Genomic DNA, 16446 nt, shown 5'->3' with positions numbered 1-16446 from the left:
AGCCAATGTTGAAGAAAAATACAGAGAGATAAAGAGACATACATGTACCATAATTCGGCGAGATCACACTACGGATTAATAACTTTCTTGTGTACATGTCAGACGGTACAATTCCCATCGGATTTTTTTTTTTATTATTTCTTTTTTCTCTTAAAAAGGTTTGTTAGTCATTTGGAACATTTTTCTTTTACCAATATGTGGTTTGGAGGATTTTTTTCAAGGGAAAATAAAGTCCGAGAACCTGACTTGCAACTCAACGTAATACCCCCATGCGAACGGAAAAATATCGCGCCCCTTTTCATCGCCTCGCCCATCCCCCATCCCGGCCTCCCCCCTCGAGACCTGTGCCCCCCCCCCCCCCCCCGTCATCCCCAATCAGAATTTCGGAAAGGCAAGAATGAGCTTTTCATTGTTAAAACCCGCATTATGGGTTGCCCTCCAGTCCCACCCCTCGCGCGCTAGCCTTGGTCAAGGCGCTAGTTGTTATTCATCCGGCCGTAGCGCGGTAAACGATATCTTCGCTAGCGCTATGCATGCAGTCATAATTATGTCTATGCAGTGCATTAAAAATACAGCGCGAACAGCGACCTCACGCGGCCACTATTTTTATGCAAATCAGTTGGACCTGATCTAGCGCCTTGGTTCAATCGTCCATGTGATTTTTTGGGGGTGGTGCTCATTATGTTAATAGCCTTAGCTGACCTTAAATGTCGTTTTCTTATTGGTCGATCGTTGCGTGGAAACTTGCATAGTGAAACGTGGCACCCGTACATAATCCATGCACGTACACATTGTGTGTCTCTGCACACGGCACCAATGCACAAAAACTGTGGTTCCTGTCACGTCCGCAAAAGGCGGAATAGCTGCAAATAATTTGATGACGTCCGGATTTACCAAGGTGTGATTGGACACTCCACATATCGTCACCGACACCACGAAGTGACCTTAACCCCGCGAAGTGGAAAATGTGTGTTTCGAGATACAAGCGATTTAAGTTGGTGATGATTTTGAAACGGTGATCTGAACATCGTATTAGCCTCAAAATTCATATTTTTTTACATTGTCTGAAATCTGGGATCTTGAATGTCACGTTTATGTATGATTTTTATTAAAAACAAATAATATTAATGAGTTATCAACTAATTAACCTTAAGGTCACTTCGTAAAAACTCTAAAATCAGAATACGCGCTGTTCGAGTTTTCACGAAGTGACGCTAACCATGTGTATTAGCTAATGGGTTAGCGCTACTTCGTGATGACGCCAGAAGTGAGTCGCGCGTATCACGTGACATTTGTGTTACTTCGTGAAAACGCAAAACCCGTTTTTGACGCGTAGTGTGCAGGCAGTTTACATGCAAAAGAATGGTAAAGTACACTTCGTGAAAACGCATTTTCCGGTTTGACCTATTAAGTTGCAAATGTTCATTAATGTTAATTAATGTTTTGACAAAACTAATTAACTATGTGTTTAGTAACTTCTTGAGGTGATAGATTATGTGTAATTAATCACAAATCAGGAAAAAAATCGAAATCGTAAAATATTGATTGTTTGATGTTAGTGTCAATTCGTGGTGCCCCGCCTACATTATCTGAATTCGCATACGAGGTCGTGCGCTGGAAATCTAGCGCAAAGTAAAGAAAAACATATGCTTTTGCCGACGATTGAACCAAGGCTCTCGATCGTCCCCAACTGATTTGCATAAAAAAATAGTGGCCGCATGTGGTCGCTGTTCGCGCTGTATTTTTACATGCATGTGCATAGCCGACGATTGACCGCATACGGGACGAATAACGACGAGAGCATTGACCAAGGCTACGCGCGCGCCAGAAAAAAATCAGCAGATCTGAAATGGTAGAAATTTGAAGCGCCCGGCCCTCTGTTGAGCCACTAAGATTATTTTTAGAGTTCCCTTTGTATGGTTTCTAGTGTTCGTAGACGCATTTCCTACGTAGAAACCCCTTTGAACAGTGTAAGCAAGGAGAACGGCACCAAGCTAGCGTTACTTGTGTACGTGCGCGTGCATGACGTGTGTGTCGACGTTTGGGAAAGAGGGGAGGATTTGGCGATCCCAACTTGCAAATCTTTGATTTCAACCCTAAAAATGGCCCTTCTAACCCTCAGCAGGTTTGCCCTAGGTTCTAGCGTGAGCCGCCTCACGAAACAATTGGTAACGGTAACAAGACCTGTTGCTGTTGCTCGGGTATCCACGTCGAACGTGCAGCGCGAATCTTCGACTTCGGGACGATCGCATTCGCAGAACTTTTCGTCCACTGATGTTGACGGTGCTGGGGGAACTAGGTCGAGGTTCTTTGTCGGGGGTGCTCTTTTACTTGGTGGTGAGAAACGAACGAATTTGAGAATTGAATGTTTTCTTTTAATAAACAAAGTGACAATAGTGAAAGTAAGTGAAAAAGTGACTAATTATTAAAGGGAATATACATCATTTGCTTTTGCTGTAATTTTCAGAAATGGACATGATGGATGGAATTGGGGGGTTGGAAATATAAAGCAAATATAGATGCACTGACTTTTTGAAGGTTTTGGTTTGAAAATGCTATAAAAACCAAGAAAAACGATCATTTTCCTGTAGTCTGGTTCCCTGACTCCATATAAGAAGAAACAGAGCAGTTTACATACATTGGGGAATTGTAAGGTCAGGGAACCAGTCTAGCTGGCTCGTACCCGTTCATAGGTTTGTAATCGATTGCAAACAAGTGCAATGGTCAATTGGGGCCGGTATTTGAAAAAAAGCCAGTTCTTTCCAACGCTGATCGGCCGATCAGCGTTGGAAATTGATACAAAAATACCACTTTTCTTGAAAATGACAGTATACCAGGTGCCATAATTTTACAGGATGCTTTAGACTGTCATTTACCAACATCCTATTAAGGTATTTCGCAAAAACTTGGTAGTTTTGTTTTTCGATGTTTGCAAATGTTGTATATTCCCTTTAAGTATTATTTTTGCGCAGTGTTTATGACTCACACTCACCTGCTCACAGTTTATTTAGTCGTGAACCGCTGTCTCTTTTTCCGCATTCTTGGTAATTCTTATCTTTAGGACACCTCTGTTTTTTACGAGTTCTATTCAAAACTGACTTTTGCAGATGACTGTCCAGTACCAAAATGACTTTTGCAGGCTAATGCAGTCTTTTTTCTTCATATAAACTCATGTTAGTTGTAATTTTGAAAGCACTTTCAAAGAAAATGTGACTTTCCTACCTTTTTTTGCAGTCAGACGTGCATGTTGTAGTTCTCACTACACGAGTGAAAGCGCTTCATAATGAAAGCCCGATGCTGATTGGCTGCTGAAAAAAATAAATAAGATGTTTATTTTTTATCAGCCAATCGCTGTGGGGCGCTGTGGTCCAATGGTTACGGTGTTCGACTCGTGTGCCGTGGTACACGGGTTCGAATCCTGACCGTGGGAACATGGTGCTTGTGCTCTTGAGCAAGGCACTTTACCATTATTGCTTCGTCCTTCGGATGCGACGTAAAGCCGTAGGTCCCATGTGTTGTGTAATGTACGTTAAAGAACCCAGTAACACTTGTCGCTAAGAGAAGGGGTTTGCCCCGGTGTTTCTGGCAGTGGCAGCAATTATGCGCCGCAGCACCTAGCAAAAAGGTGCTACATAATGGGTCTCATATGTTCATATACTTCATTTGCCTGTCTTTGGTTGCATTCTCCCCCAGCGCTTTGTATCCTCTGGCAAAAAGCGCTATATAAATACAGTTATTATTATTATTATTATTATAATCGGCATTGAGCTTTCATTGCATCAAGCTCTCACGTTTGCCATCTTGGTTTTTGAGTCTGTTTTCTGGTTGTCAGCGTCGTCTTTTACCCCTCAATTTCCCTCTAAAATCAAAGCCCTGCCCTCTTTCCACAAAATTAAACCTACTGATATTCAAGAAGATGTCATTGCCAAGATGTCAAGAAATATCAGAATGTCGATTTTGAGTGTCATTTAGTCAACTGTTTTGGCGAGTCTTTCCCTTCCTATATAGGAACGGGGTCCTAAAAGTAAGGGCCTGGTGGACGGTCACTTCTGGCTGTACCTTATTAAGATTTATTACCCTATTTACTTTCTCTAGATTTATTACTTTACTCGTAAACCTTAAAGGGAATGTACATCATTGGCTTTTGTTGTAATTTTCAGAAATGAGCTATTTGAGGGGTTAGTACATAGATCAAATATTGTTACACTAACATGTTTGAAGTTTTGTGTTTGAAAATGCCGGAAAAACCAAGAAAAACAAAAATGTTCAAACAGTCTGGTTCCCTGACTCCACTAAAGATGAAATAGATCAATATTTATAGATGCCGGAAAATTGTAAGGTAAGGGAACCTGTCTAGCCTGCCTGCACCTGTTCATGAACATGTAACCAATAGCAAACTAAATTTGGACTGAAAAAATGGTAAATTTGGATCAGTAGTTGAAAAATAGTTAGGTTTTTCCAACGGTGGTCGGCCGACCACTGTTGGAAATGTATACAAAAATACTATTTTCTTGAATATGACTTCACACCAGGTGCCATAATTTTACAGGATGCTTCATACTCTCATTTACCAACATCCTAGTAAAGTATTTCGTAAAAACTTGGTAGTTTTATTTTTCGATTTTTGCAAATGTTGTATATTCCCTTTAACCTTGTATGAAAGGAATAAGACTTGTGTACTAGTATGGATATTCTCGACGTTACAAGTACTACTCAAGTGAGTTTGGTGGCTATGCTAGTGGAAGCAATAATGGAGGGATCTAGAACCAATCTCTGAGACTCCAGATTGATAACGTAGATTTCTCGCCAGCTCTTACCGTCAAATTTTCAGGATAGAGCCAGGGTTTCCCACTTGAGCTAGTTCAATTAAGGCAGTGTATATTTTGCCGGAGACGGCAAACCTTTAGTAAACGTTAGTTTGCCGGATATGCACTGAACATGCGCAGTTACTGTTTTTTTGTACTTAAACATTTTCCGGTGACAAGTTTTAGTCTGGCTCCATGCCAAAATTATCGTTGTTACCTCGTATTCACAAGATGGGATTCAGACCATTTTATAATTTCGGACTTTATTTCCCTTTTAAAAAAATCCTCCACAGCCACAAATCAGAAAAAGAAAATGTAATACTCTGCAAAAAATGTTTGAGACATGTTAAAATAAGAAAAGAAGAATATTCTTATTTATTTGGGGATGAGAAAAAAAAAACTTTAAAATGTGGTGCGGTCGGAATCGAACGCGAGTCATCCCGCTTACTAGAGCCTTTGCTTAACCATTACACCAAACGTGCTACACAAATTTTGGTGGGAATTTAATACATCTTATAATTCAGCCCTATTTTAAAGAGTACAGCGCCCTCTGTTGATATGGATTGCCGCCGGCAAACCTTTAGTGATCGTTAGTTTGCCGTCATTACCTCCGGCAAAATATCCACTATCTTCAATTAAATCTTACCGTTTATCAAAGACTATGTTTTTTTTTTAATTTGATTAAACTCTGATTTCTTTAATTTCTATTACAGGGATTGGTCTGACTGCCTACACAAAGTTTGTCAACAACTCTGAGTGTGCCACTGCAAAGACCACAAAGTCGGCTGGAGACTCTCTCAGTGCTGCAGAAAAAGCTGGTAAAAATTGCTATTCATTTCAGATCTGAAGTTGCTTCAGAATTAAGAACAAACAAAACAAGATGGGGCACCTTGAAACGCTAAATTAAAAATGCTGTTTTGACGTTTGCCTACCCTGCCTTCGACATTTAGGAATATTAGCAATAGAGAACAAGCAGTCTCTAACTTTTTTAACTAAAGAAAATTTTCTGTCAAGTTGCGTGTTGCCATCGAGTACAGTCTGCGAAATGGGTACCTGTGATGACAAAGTTGGTTTGGGAAGAAGACAAAGTTAAACAAGTGACAATTTGAGGTTGATCCTTGAGGTACCCCCTAAAAAAAAGTGAAACCTTCTTAAACCTCAGCCTTGGGCAAGGTGTTCTTCGACAGCCTTTTGTTATGCACTGTCCAAAGCGCAAACAGCGACCTCATGTGGCCAGGCTGCAATACGCAAATCAGTTGGTGCCGACCAAACGCCATGCGACAACGGTTTGCTTTGGCTTATGTTTTACTTTAGTTTGTCGCTGGATTTCCAGCGACGACCTCGTATGCAAATAAAGATGAGATAAATTTGTACAGTGAGTGTATATCGCGCAGCTAGTGTTTATGTTAGTGACCAGTCATCGATCATCAGAAGAACACAGATGATTGCTTGACCAAGGCTAGTAAAACCTCTAGTTACCCTATGTTTAATTTCACATTCTCCGCTTGTGTTTGAATTTGCCGTTACACCTAAAAAATGGCAGCATCAAGCTGTACATGTTTATTCCCTACCTTCCCCAGGGATCTGAGATGGTACGAGGAATGATTTATGATCAAAATGAATAGGGGTAGTAATAATGCACAGCAAAAATTTGCATCATTATGAAACAGGTTTGCCGATCAAAGGCCTGCCTGAGTACAGCCAAGAGGAAGTGGCCAAGCACAAGACACCAGACAAGGGTATCTGGATGACCTACAAGAATGGCGTGTACGATGTGACCTCATTCATGAAGGCTCACCCAGGAGGAGGCAAGATTTGGCTGGCGGCAGGTGAGATTTCATTGTTGCAGTAAGTGAGTCAAATCACAAGTCAGATCAGATGAAGTGGGGTATGAACAAAGGAACGCCTTTGTCAAAGTTAATTTCAACAGCTTGCTACTTGACTTAATACTTAAAGCCGGAGTCCATCATTTGCAGCTATCCAAAAAGTAACTGGCATAATTATTGTTGAAAAACATACTTGGTTGAAAGATAGTAAGGGAACTAAACTGCCTGTGTAATTACTCTTTCTGGCAAGCTGTCATTTTGAAGAAATCAACGAAAAAAAGGCCTTTTCCAACGGTGCGTCTTAAGAAGCACCGTTGGAAATGTCTGTTAAGTTCGTTTTTTTATTCGGCGAAGCGCGCGCAAGCATTGACACGACGCACACACGCGCGTGGCTGCTATAATTCGTCGGATCGGTGCGCGACATCGCATAGCTGCAGTAGGCTAGGGAGAACGTGTCACGGACTCTGAATTCAGGCCCAATTCAAAACATGATTCAGCAAGTTTTGATTTGAAATCGAGATCCTAGAATGTTGTTTTTCTCGAAATATACAGCTGAAGCTGATCTGAAACTTCATCAGGTTATTTGTTCAGCACCCTTCTTTAGATTTTGAGCACTTTTATTGCTTCAAACGAACAAAATGCACAAATTACAAATGATGGACTATACCTTTAATGACTTGTAAGGTCTTAATTACCTCTCTACATAATAGGCTGGCAGTGACATAGTTTTAGAGTTAAGAAGACATACTTTGCACCAAAATGATACAACATGATGCAACCTGCTAACTCTCCTTTTGTTTGAATAGTTAAAAATTCAATCCTCTTCCCCTGCAATGCCTTTTACACAGGCTTAGTCACCAACAATCAGATCATATTTCTTGTGGGCACTGTGACAGTCAAATTCCATCAACAGACAAAAGCAAGTAACTGGTAGGCACAGCTGGCTTATTAATCTTCTACAGTCAAAGCATAGCTGTATCAAGTTTCATAACGGTCACAGCCAGTCAAACTTGCTTTATGTGGGAAAAGAGCACTCAATTGTTAAAAACAATCACTTGACTTATTGTGACTGCTGCCTGGGTTGGCTTTGTTGAATTTGCCAGCCAGAGAGGGAGGGTTTGTAGTTAATAGGCCCGCAAGTATGCAATTTTTTTTTCATTTGATTAATCGTTTCCCTTTTTGTCATATTTTGGATTAATTGAACAGCTGATTGGCTTTTGATTTATATACATGTATAATGGATGCTGCCAATTATTCAGGCATATCAGGTAAAAGATGAGTGACAAAACTTTTATCTGCAGAAATGATGGAGTCACATCAGTTGAACATTGAAATGAAAGTACACACACACATAAATGTACAGTTTACATTTATGTATCCTTGAGAGTAGATGGCCTACAGAAACACAGAAACTGATGTTCAGCAATAGTATGAATGTTACCAAAAAAAATTCAAAAACAAGTCACAACCATTGGTGAATATCTATACATGTTGTATCTCTAACAAGAACAAGAGATTCCCCACTACAACTAAAACAGACTATTGGCGTAAAGTATTGAAACGTCTAACTGCATGCATTTAATTACCCTTCATTCACTGGATCATGTGAAAACCGGTTGATAATTCATTGTCACTTTATGTTGTCGTCTTTTATTTTGTATATATTAGGTGGGTCACTTGAGCCATTCTGGGCACTGTATGCAGTGCACAAGTCTGATGAAGTGTTTGAGATCTTGGAAGAGTATCGCATTGGCAACTACCAAGACGCTGACAAGATCAAGCACAAGGATTTAAGTGATCCGTTCGCCAATGATCCCTACCGTCACCCAGCTCTCCGTGTCAACTCTGAGAAACCTTTCAATGCTGAGCCGCCACCTAGCCTACTGGTGGACAGTTTCGTCACCCCAAATGAGCTGTTCTTTGTAAGGAACCACCTTCCTGTACCCCAGTGTGACATGCAGAATTTCAAGCTCCGTGTTGAGGTTCCAGGCAAGAAGACCATCAACTTGTCTATGGACAACCTGAAGAAGAACTTCAAGGAGCACACCATCATGGCCACCATGCAGTGTGCCGGCAATCGCCGAAGCCAAATGTCTGGCTACAAGACCGTCAAAGGTTTGTCCTGGAGGTATGGGGCCATCAGTACTGCAGAGTGGACGGGCGTGAAGCTGCGAGACCTTCTCCTTCAAGCTGGGCTGACAGAGGAGGACGAGGCCAAATTCGCTCACATTCAGTTTGAGGGTCTGGACAAGGATGCCAGTGGTGGACACTATGGCTCCTCCATCCCATTTTCAGTAGCCATGAATCCCTTCCGGGATGTCCTAGTAGCCTACAAGATGAATGGCACCGATATCCCGGCTGATCATGGCTGTCCTCTGAGGGTGATCATTCCTGGAAACATCGGTGCCCGCAGTGTCAAATGGCTGTACAAGATTGTCGCCAGTGACCAGGAAAGCCCAAGCCACTGGCAGCAGAATGATTACAAGAGTTTCAACCCCTCGGTAGACTTCGGACAGCTTGACTACAAGACAGCACCTGCTATCCAGGAGTACCCCGTCCAGTCAGCCATCTGTACACCGAGGGATGGAAGCAAAGTCGACGTCGATGAGGAGAAGGTTACCATCAAGGGATATGCCTGGAGCGGAGGGGGACGGGGCATCCTTCGGGTGGACGTATCAGTTGACGGGGGTAAGGAATGGCACGTGGCCGAGCTACAAGACGCAGGCCAAAAAATCAGTAGGGTTTGGGCCTGGACTCTTTGGGAGGCTGAAATTCCCATCCCAAAGGATCACGGCGGCAAGCTAGATATCTGCTGTAAGGCCATCGATTCCTCCCACAATGTCCAGCCAGATACAATGAAAGGTATCTGGAATGTCAGGGGGCTACTCAATACAGCCTGGCACCGCATCCATGTTGGTGTTGTTCAAGAAGAGTGATTAATCTGCCAACTCTGCAGATACATGCAGCATTGGATTTTGTTGGTTTGGGTAAAGAACCGCAGAAGATTGCCTCCACCTCTTCAATTGTAATCATTCAAAGGAAGCTTTCAATTTTATTGTAAAAAAAGTACAGTAAACTCCGGCCAAGTGGACATCGTACAACTCGTCAAATCACTCAAGTCGGTCGTCTAACTAAAGTCCCAATTGTCTGTAATGCATTTCCATTAAATTTTTTATTTCTAAGTCGGCTTTTATAAGTCGCCACATCGCTCAAGTCGTCGTGTTACTCTCGGTCCCCTTTCCATAAAAAGCGTAACAAAATCCTTTGTGTAAGTCGGCATTAAAAAAATCACGCATTGGCATCGACTTCCTGCACTGCAGTTGGCAAGAAGTGTCGAGTGAAAAGTAGTTTGGCCGGCACAGCCCAGTTGATCGCTGCATGCATGCATTGGTGTTGCTGAACAGCCAAGCCAAGGGGTTTTACTACTGCACTGCATCATGCTCTGTCCATTTTGGGGGTCGTCTTATTGCATGATACAGTGATGCATTCAATACCGCACATGCATTTAATTCGTAACATGTACACGTACATAGTATGTGCATGTACAATGTATTACTATTTTGTACATGTGATGATAAAATTCGAGGATTGATTTGCTGGAATCAACTCAAGCATTAAGGAGATAAACCAGGGTAAATCGAAGCCAATTAGTGCAATGAAATCTATGTGCAAAATGGCCATTCATGTAAGTCAGCAAAATGACGACTTACAGCAGATGTCGGCATTCGCCTAAGTCGTCACAAATTTCCGGGTCCCGAGAGTGCCAACTTGGCCAAAGTTTACTGTAAATACATGTAGTGAATTTTGCTGGATTGAACTGGTTGACTTTTGATTGTTGCTTCAAGACTACACATGTAGTTTAGAAAGCCATTGACAATTACAAAATGGGTAAACCATATAAGCCAATATAGTTCATGTTCAATGTACAACTGAAGAGAATGTGTTGTTTAATCTTACATATTAATATCATGAAGGCAGCAATCGTAGTACTAATGTTAAATTGTACTAATGTTAAAGTGTTTCCTAAAACAAGTACGTAGAAGTAGACGGCTACGAAAAATCCACCTTAATCCTCCTATTGGGAAGTCGATATTCAGAGTAATATGTAAAACCCTGTTGGTCAGTTTCAGGTGACGAGATAAGAAGTGTTAAAGTAAATGTGTCACACACAGAGTCACTGCACAAATAATGTGGAGAGCAGTTAAGCGTGACCGAATCTGCCTGCTTGCCCAGAGCTTAACCCCACCAAAATAGTCGCTCGTTGCCTGGTTTGTGGCGGAGGCGCCCACTTTGCAGTCGAGTCACCCGTGTTTGCGGTCTCAAATCCATCCAAAATACTGTGAGACATGATTTTGTGCATGACATACTGGTGACTGCTCTATGTTCCGACACCCCTATGTTCCGACAACCTAGATTGTGTTACTCCCGGTTAGGGTTAGGGTTAGGAATAGGAATATGTGCAGTCGGAACATAGGGGTGTCGGAACATAGAGGTGTAACCGACATACTGGAGATTTGTGGTTTCAGGATTCGTGTTGATATTGCATCAATAAGATGAATTCTTGTTCCGCGAGTATTAACCCTAACCATCCTGAATCTATCAAAACCCATACCCCTGTTTTGGAGTATTTCGGTGGATTCAGGATACCTCCATATTGAAAACACGGGGATTTTGATGGATTGAGGATTGTCAGCCTATTGGTACTGGGGGATTCTGATGGATTCAGGATACCTACCGTACATACTGAGCACTCACCGACTCCAAAATTGTTGTGCATGACACAATAGGTGGATTTGGCGGATGCAGGATACTTTCTAGTAAAGATACCAAGGGGTCAGGCTTTTTAAGCCTAAATTCTCAGTCCTGATTTTCCATTTGTAGAGATACATGCATGCATGTAACCAAATCACAATATCAGAAAATCTACATTTCTATTTTTCCATTTTTAATATAAAGTTCATGCTTTCATGATGTTTTAAGATGAGTAGGGGAGAAAGATGTAAAATATGCACCAAAATGGAATACAGAATTGCCGATTGTTGCACTGCATGTTCGTACATTTAGAAAAATGGTGGTATTCCTGAATGATTAGTACACTTTGTTTGGGGATTTTAAGTACTATGAATGATTATGATATAACGTATGAGTTGATTTAAACTTCTAAAAGGTGCTTTTGTACTAATAGTACAAATGCTAATGTACTAATACATGTAGTATTTAGTTCCCGACAAATGCTCTTTTGGGCCAGATTTTGAGATTGAGGTTAAACAGCACTAGCTTAGAAAACTACTCCTGTACTGTATTTGTCATGAGTTCGCCTCAGATTAATATGTAATCTTCCAATAAACTGCAACTTTTCGATCCACCGTGCAAAAGAGTGCTGTTTACAGTCAGATGTGTCAGTTTTTTTAGCCTTTTAAACTTTTATCATGAGACTTCGTCCAATTATTGCTTTGAATACTACCCATTTGAAGGGTATTGGAATTATCAACTCACATCATGAGATTGTACAGCAGCAGGGTTCATTTTAAGATAATTTCCAGATTGTTTTAGTTTTAAAAATATACATGTATTTCTAAACTGTATTTCTAACACAGTACTTGAAGTTTTATCCAAATCTATCTGATTGACTTTGCAAGAGATATTTTTTTGTGATAACCTTTTTTGTGCCAGATTTTGTTTGCCAAGTCGGGCGATTAATGCAGTGCGCCACCAAGAGTTTGCCATGGAGAGTCCATTTTTCAAGTTTACGGTCGACAAAACATGGCCCATTTGAATAAGTGTCGGTAGACAACGTGCGCTAATATGTCATAGATTTGGGCATAGCATTCTGCCGCCTAACAAAAAACACCATATTGATAACAAGAAAAGAAAAGGCAAACATATCCTCGAATCATACGCTTACGAAACCACTGACCGAAAAAACTAACAATTTCAAATGTCCTGTGCTGTGGATTTGTCGACCATCTCCCACAATGCACTGGGAAAAATGAACTCTCCGTGGCAAACTCTTTGTGAATCGCCCGAATTAAGATCCTTTTACTGAACCAAGGAGTTTGAGATATGATTTTGTTTTTTGACATTGTGACTTTACATGCTTTACGGATAAGTGGAATAAAATTGTGAATATTTGTATTGTCTGTACTGTAACTACCTGCATATGTTAAAAAAAAATTGTTTTCTGAATTATGAATATAAACATGTTCCCGATGATAAATTGCAGTGTTGTAGGTCTCGAGACCGGTCTCGGTCTCGAGACCGGTCTCGAGACCACTTTTTGCTGGTCTCGGTCTCGGTCTCGGAAGCTGTGGTCTCGGTCTTGGTCTCGGTCTCGGTCCCCTTTGGTCTCGATATTTTGGCTGGTCTCGGGTCGAGACCGGCAATATGTAGCTTTTACAGCTCGATCGATTACTTTGTGTTCACTTCGTTCAGTACCGTTGATAGTTAAAACATTTGCTAGCCCGTAGATCAAGCTTGTTATATATCGTGGTCGGTTTGGACTCGACTGCACGTTGGAAAGTCCCAAAAGTAAAGCTGCAGCAGTACCAGTCACTGAACGATTTGGAACAAGTTCGGCAATTATCTGTTGTGTCGGGCACATAAAGCAAAGTATAAACTTGTAACAATTTATGCAATAAGGGCCTGCCATTTTCGGGGATTGTGTAGTTAAGCCCACCCCTGTGGGCGTAATCACTTGCATTTTGTATTCTGATAATAAATGAGGTGCTTCAAATTAGTTATATTTTCGACCCCACACAATGTTCTCTTTAATTTGGGACAGTATTTTGAAGAAAAAGTAAATTTTCCTACCTGATTTTCCAGCATTGAACTCACACACTCTTACCAGTTACCACTCACTGTTGCCATGAGAGTGTATGATGAGACCCCATTTTCTGGCTGCTCATTTTGAAGTACCCCATTATTCCTCAAAAATTAAAATCCCGTTCAGAAAAAAAATAAAAATCCATATCTGGCACATTCTGGCTACCACCTCGCAACTTGTGGGTCTACATGTACAAGTCCACATTCTATGACAGAAATTTTAAAATTAATTCAACATTTTCTAGCTCCCATTTTTTAAAATCAAGTACACAAGTCTTGTTAGAAGTTAAGTCCTATATTTATTTTAGGAAAAAAAAGGCACAATGTAAAATTAAAATTGCATCTTTAAATATCCGTTAGAAGTCATAGCTGAAACCAAGGGGTGACTGTGGAGTTTAGGATCCGAGTTCCTATAACAGATGAAACATCTGCCTTTAACTTTTTACTTTTGTCACGATTGGGTGCAGACAACATGCCAAAGCCCATATTTCTTAAGTGTAACTACTTTTTGCTCAAGTAAGGTGTCATGTATCAATTTGTCAACACTGCCACTGGTCAAAATTTTGGTCTTATCTTTGTGAATATAAAGGTTACAACTTTCAACTATAATAACGTGTCTTGTTTTTTTATTTCGACTATTGTTATTTATTATCAGCGGTCTCGGTCTCGGTCTCGGACCATATTTGTCTCGGTCTCGGTCCGCCTTGAAGGGGCTGGTCTCGGTCTCGGTCTCGAATTTTCAGGTCTCGGTCTTGGTCTCGGTCTCGGACTATCCGGTCTCGACTACAACACTGATAAATTGCTTATTATCTTTTGAAAAGATATAAAGTCATATTTATGTAATACGTGGTGTTTGCTAGCAAATTTTAGTATTCAAAAGGCACACTAATAAGATAGTTCCTTCAATTTTTTTGACAAATTTTCTGAAATAATTGTTTTACTCTTTCTTTAAAATGCAAAAACATGTATGAAAATAGTGTGTACATCTACATGCATCATTTGGAGCAATAAATGAATATATTTTAATCGAGGAACCGTTGTTTTGTACTGATTATGTAATACAATAATTTAATTATTATTACAGAGTAACCCTGTATCCCCCATATTTGCATTGATCATTCTCAAGGAAACCATCCATGCATTTAGTCTTTATAATCGGAGGCAAAGCTTTGAAAACTAGTGAGTTGTGGTCTCAAAACTTAAGACATTAGGGTGTGAAATCTCAGCTTACTTTAAAGTTGATTTCAGCAGTTTTTGTTTTGGATTTCAGCTTTTTTCCCCTCACTTGCTGTGTGCAAAAGTATAGGAGATTTCCAAAGTTCAGCTTTATTTTTTACACCTTTTTCAGGTGTTTTCAGCTCTTTTTATCATCAGGCCTTGACCTTAAGCTGTTTTTTCAACTAGCCCACCGGGCTAGTTAACCAAGTGTCACTCACACCCTGTACTCCGATCAGGGGGAAAACTTTGCCCCATTCGGAACATATTTTATCATTCATCATCATCAACCTGTATCGTCCCACTGCTGGGCAAAGGCTTCTCCCATATTACGCCATGTCTCTCTGTCTCCGATATTTCTCTTCGAATTCCAGGCTGTTGTGCCTGTTTCCGACACCAACATATCTCTCCATCTGATGGGAACTATCGCTGATGGATTCTAGAATAGGTCTCCCTCTTTTCCGTTTACCATAAATAAGTGCTTGCCATTCTGTTGTAAGTCAGCTCCATCTTTCATCCTCTTTTCTTGCCAGGTGTCCTGCCCATCTCCATTTATTCCTCGTTGCTGTTACCATCACATCATTTCCTTTTGTCAGGTATCTGATCCGATCCCTCCTACTTTAACCAGTCAATCTTTCCATACTGCTTTGGGAAGTTTAAAGTTTCCTCTCCATTTCTTTGCTCAGAGTGAGTCCAATTAAGTGTGTACTTGCATATGTCATTGCAGGCAATCTTTGGGATGGATTTTCCTGTCGGAATGTCGCGGTGTCTTAAGGCTGTCCATCCTGCTTGTGTTCTCTTGATTTCCTGCATTTGATTCCCTTCTGGCCAAATCCCTGGACCAAAATAAATATATTTTTATTTAGTTACTTGTACTTCTTCTTTTTAAATCTAATTACTTCTTCTTCATCGTTTGAAATAGTTTATTAGGTCCTTTTTCTTTCTTTTTTTTTTTTTTTTAGCTTTTGGAACCCCAAGGCCGTGTCCGAAACGGGCTTCCAGAGCTACGGCTACGTCTATTGTCAGCGCGTCCCCGCGTATTTCTAATGGAGCGAAGACCTAGACCTAGCTCTAGACAACAGATTCGGATGCAGCCCAACTTTAATGCTCACCGTGGAACTGTATCGCTGATTGGTTCGTCGGAAATGAGCAACGGGCGAGGCGCGCGAGCGACTAGGAAAAGTTTTTAAACCGCCTCATGTCATGTGGTTCCGGGCTTAGAGCGCCTGACTCGACTCGTGATTAGCAGAGTGACCGTTTTAGCCGATTTTCGGCTAACTTTCACAGATTTTTTGTTAAAAAAACGAGTTTGACAGAAAATTTGACAGAATGGATTTTTTTTGCAGATTTTTGGCAAAATTCTGCAAAAATAGATATTTGACAGAAAAACATAGCAAATAAAAAAAATATGGTACATTTGTTTAAAAAAAACTTTAATCTTTTCAAACAAACCCTTGTATAATGCAACAGGTTGGCTAGCTACATGCTGAGGTTCACTGGGAATCGAAATTGTCGTGGTTAACGCAACCGCATTTTAATTTTACGTAATTTCATAACATATTTATGTGAATATAGATTGTTGATAATGTAATTTGAAACTTAATGAAGGCATTACTACAAAATCTGCATGTGATTTTAAGTGATATACTGTGTACGTGTACATGTATTTCGAGTAATTCTGGGGAATTTGGCAGATTTTTGATGAATCTGACGGATTTTTGAATTGCATTTAGCAGAATTTGGCAATAACCTTACGGTCACCCTGATGCAGATACACT

At 40.6% G+C, this 16446-nt stretch overlaps 1 protein-coding gene across 1 annotated transcript; it reads left to right on the top strand.

The window, feature by feature from the left end:
• Positions 1 to 1937: 1937 nt before the first annotated feature.
• Positions 1938 to 9857, top strand: LOC119740953 (sulfite oxidase-like). Its single transcript, XM_038216468.1, has 4 exons — positions 1938 to 2337; positions 5519 to 5623; positions 6476 to 6634; positions 8300 to 9857. Exons 1-4 carry the CDS (start codon positions 2103 to 2105, stop codon positions 9565 to 9567), a joined length of 1767 nt encoding a protein of 588 aa, XP_038072396.1. The 5' UTR covers positions 1938 to 2102; the 3' UTR covers positions 9568 to 9857.
• The last annotated feature ends 6589 nt before the right edge of the window (positions 9858 to 16446 follow it).

The sequence above is a fragment of the Patiria miniata genome, unplaced genomic scaffold, assembly GCF_015706575.1.
Source record: "Patiria miniata isolate m_02_andy unplaced genomic scaffold, ASM1570657v1 HiC_scaffold_5, whole genome shotgun sequence".
Classification (NCBI taxonomy): Eukaryota; Metazoa; Echinodermata; class Asteroidea; order Valvatida; family Asterinidae; genus Patiria; species Patiria miniata.
Note: the sequence above shows the minus strand (reverse complement) of the source record. Positions and strands in the feature narration are given on the sequence as shown.

What these genes read in the sequence shown, in the direction of transcription:
- LOC119740953 (XM_038216468.1), top strand. Translation starts at nt 2,103, where the DNA reads ATGGCCCTTCTAACCCTCAGCAGGTTTGCCCTAGGTTCTAGCGTGAGC. An exon ending in CAGTGCTGCAGAAAAAGCTG is followed by an intron (nt 5,624 to 6,475) that starts GTAAAAATTGCT and finishes ATTATGAAACAG; the next exon opens with GTTTGCCGATCAAAGGCCTG. An exon ending in CAAGATTTGGCTGGCGGCAG is followed by an intron (nt 6,635 to 8,299) that starts GTGAGATTTCAT and finishes TGTATATATTAG; the next exon opens with GTGGGTCACTTGAGCCATTC.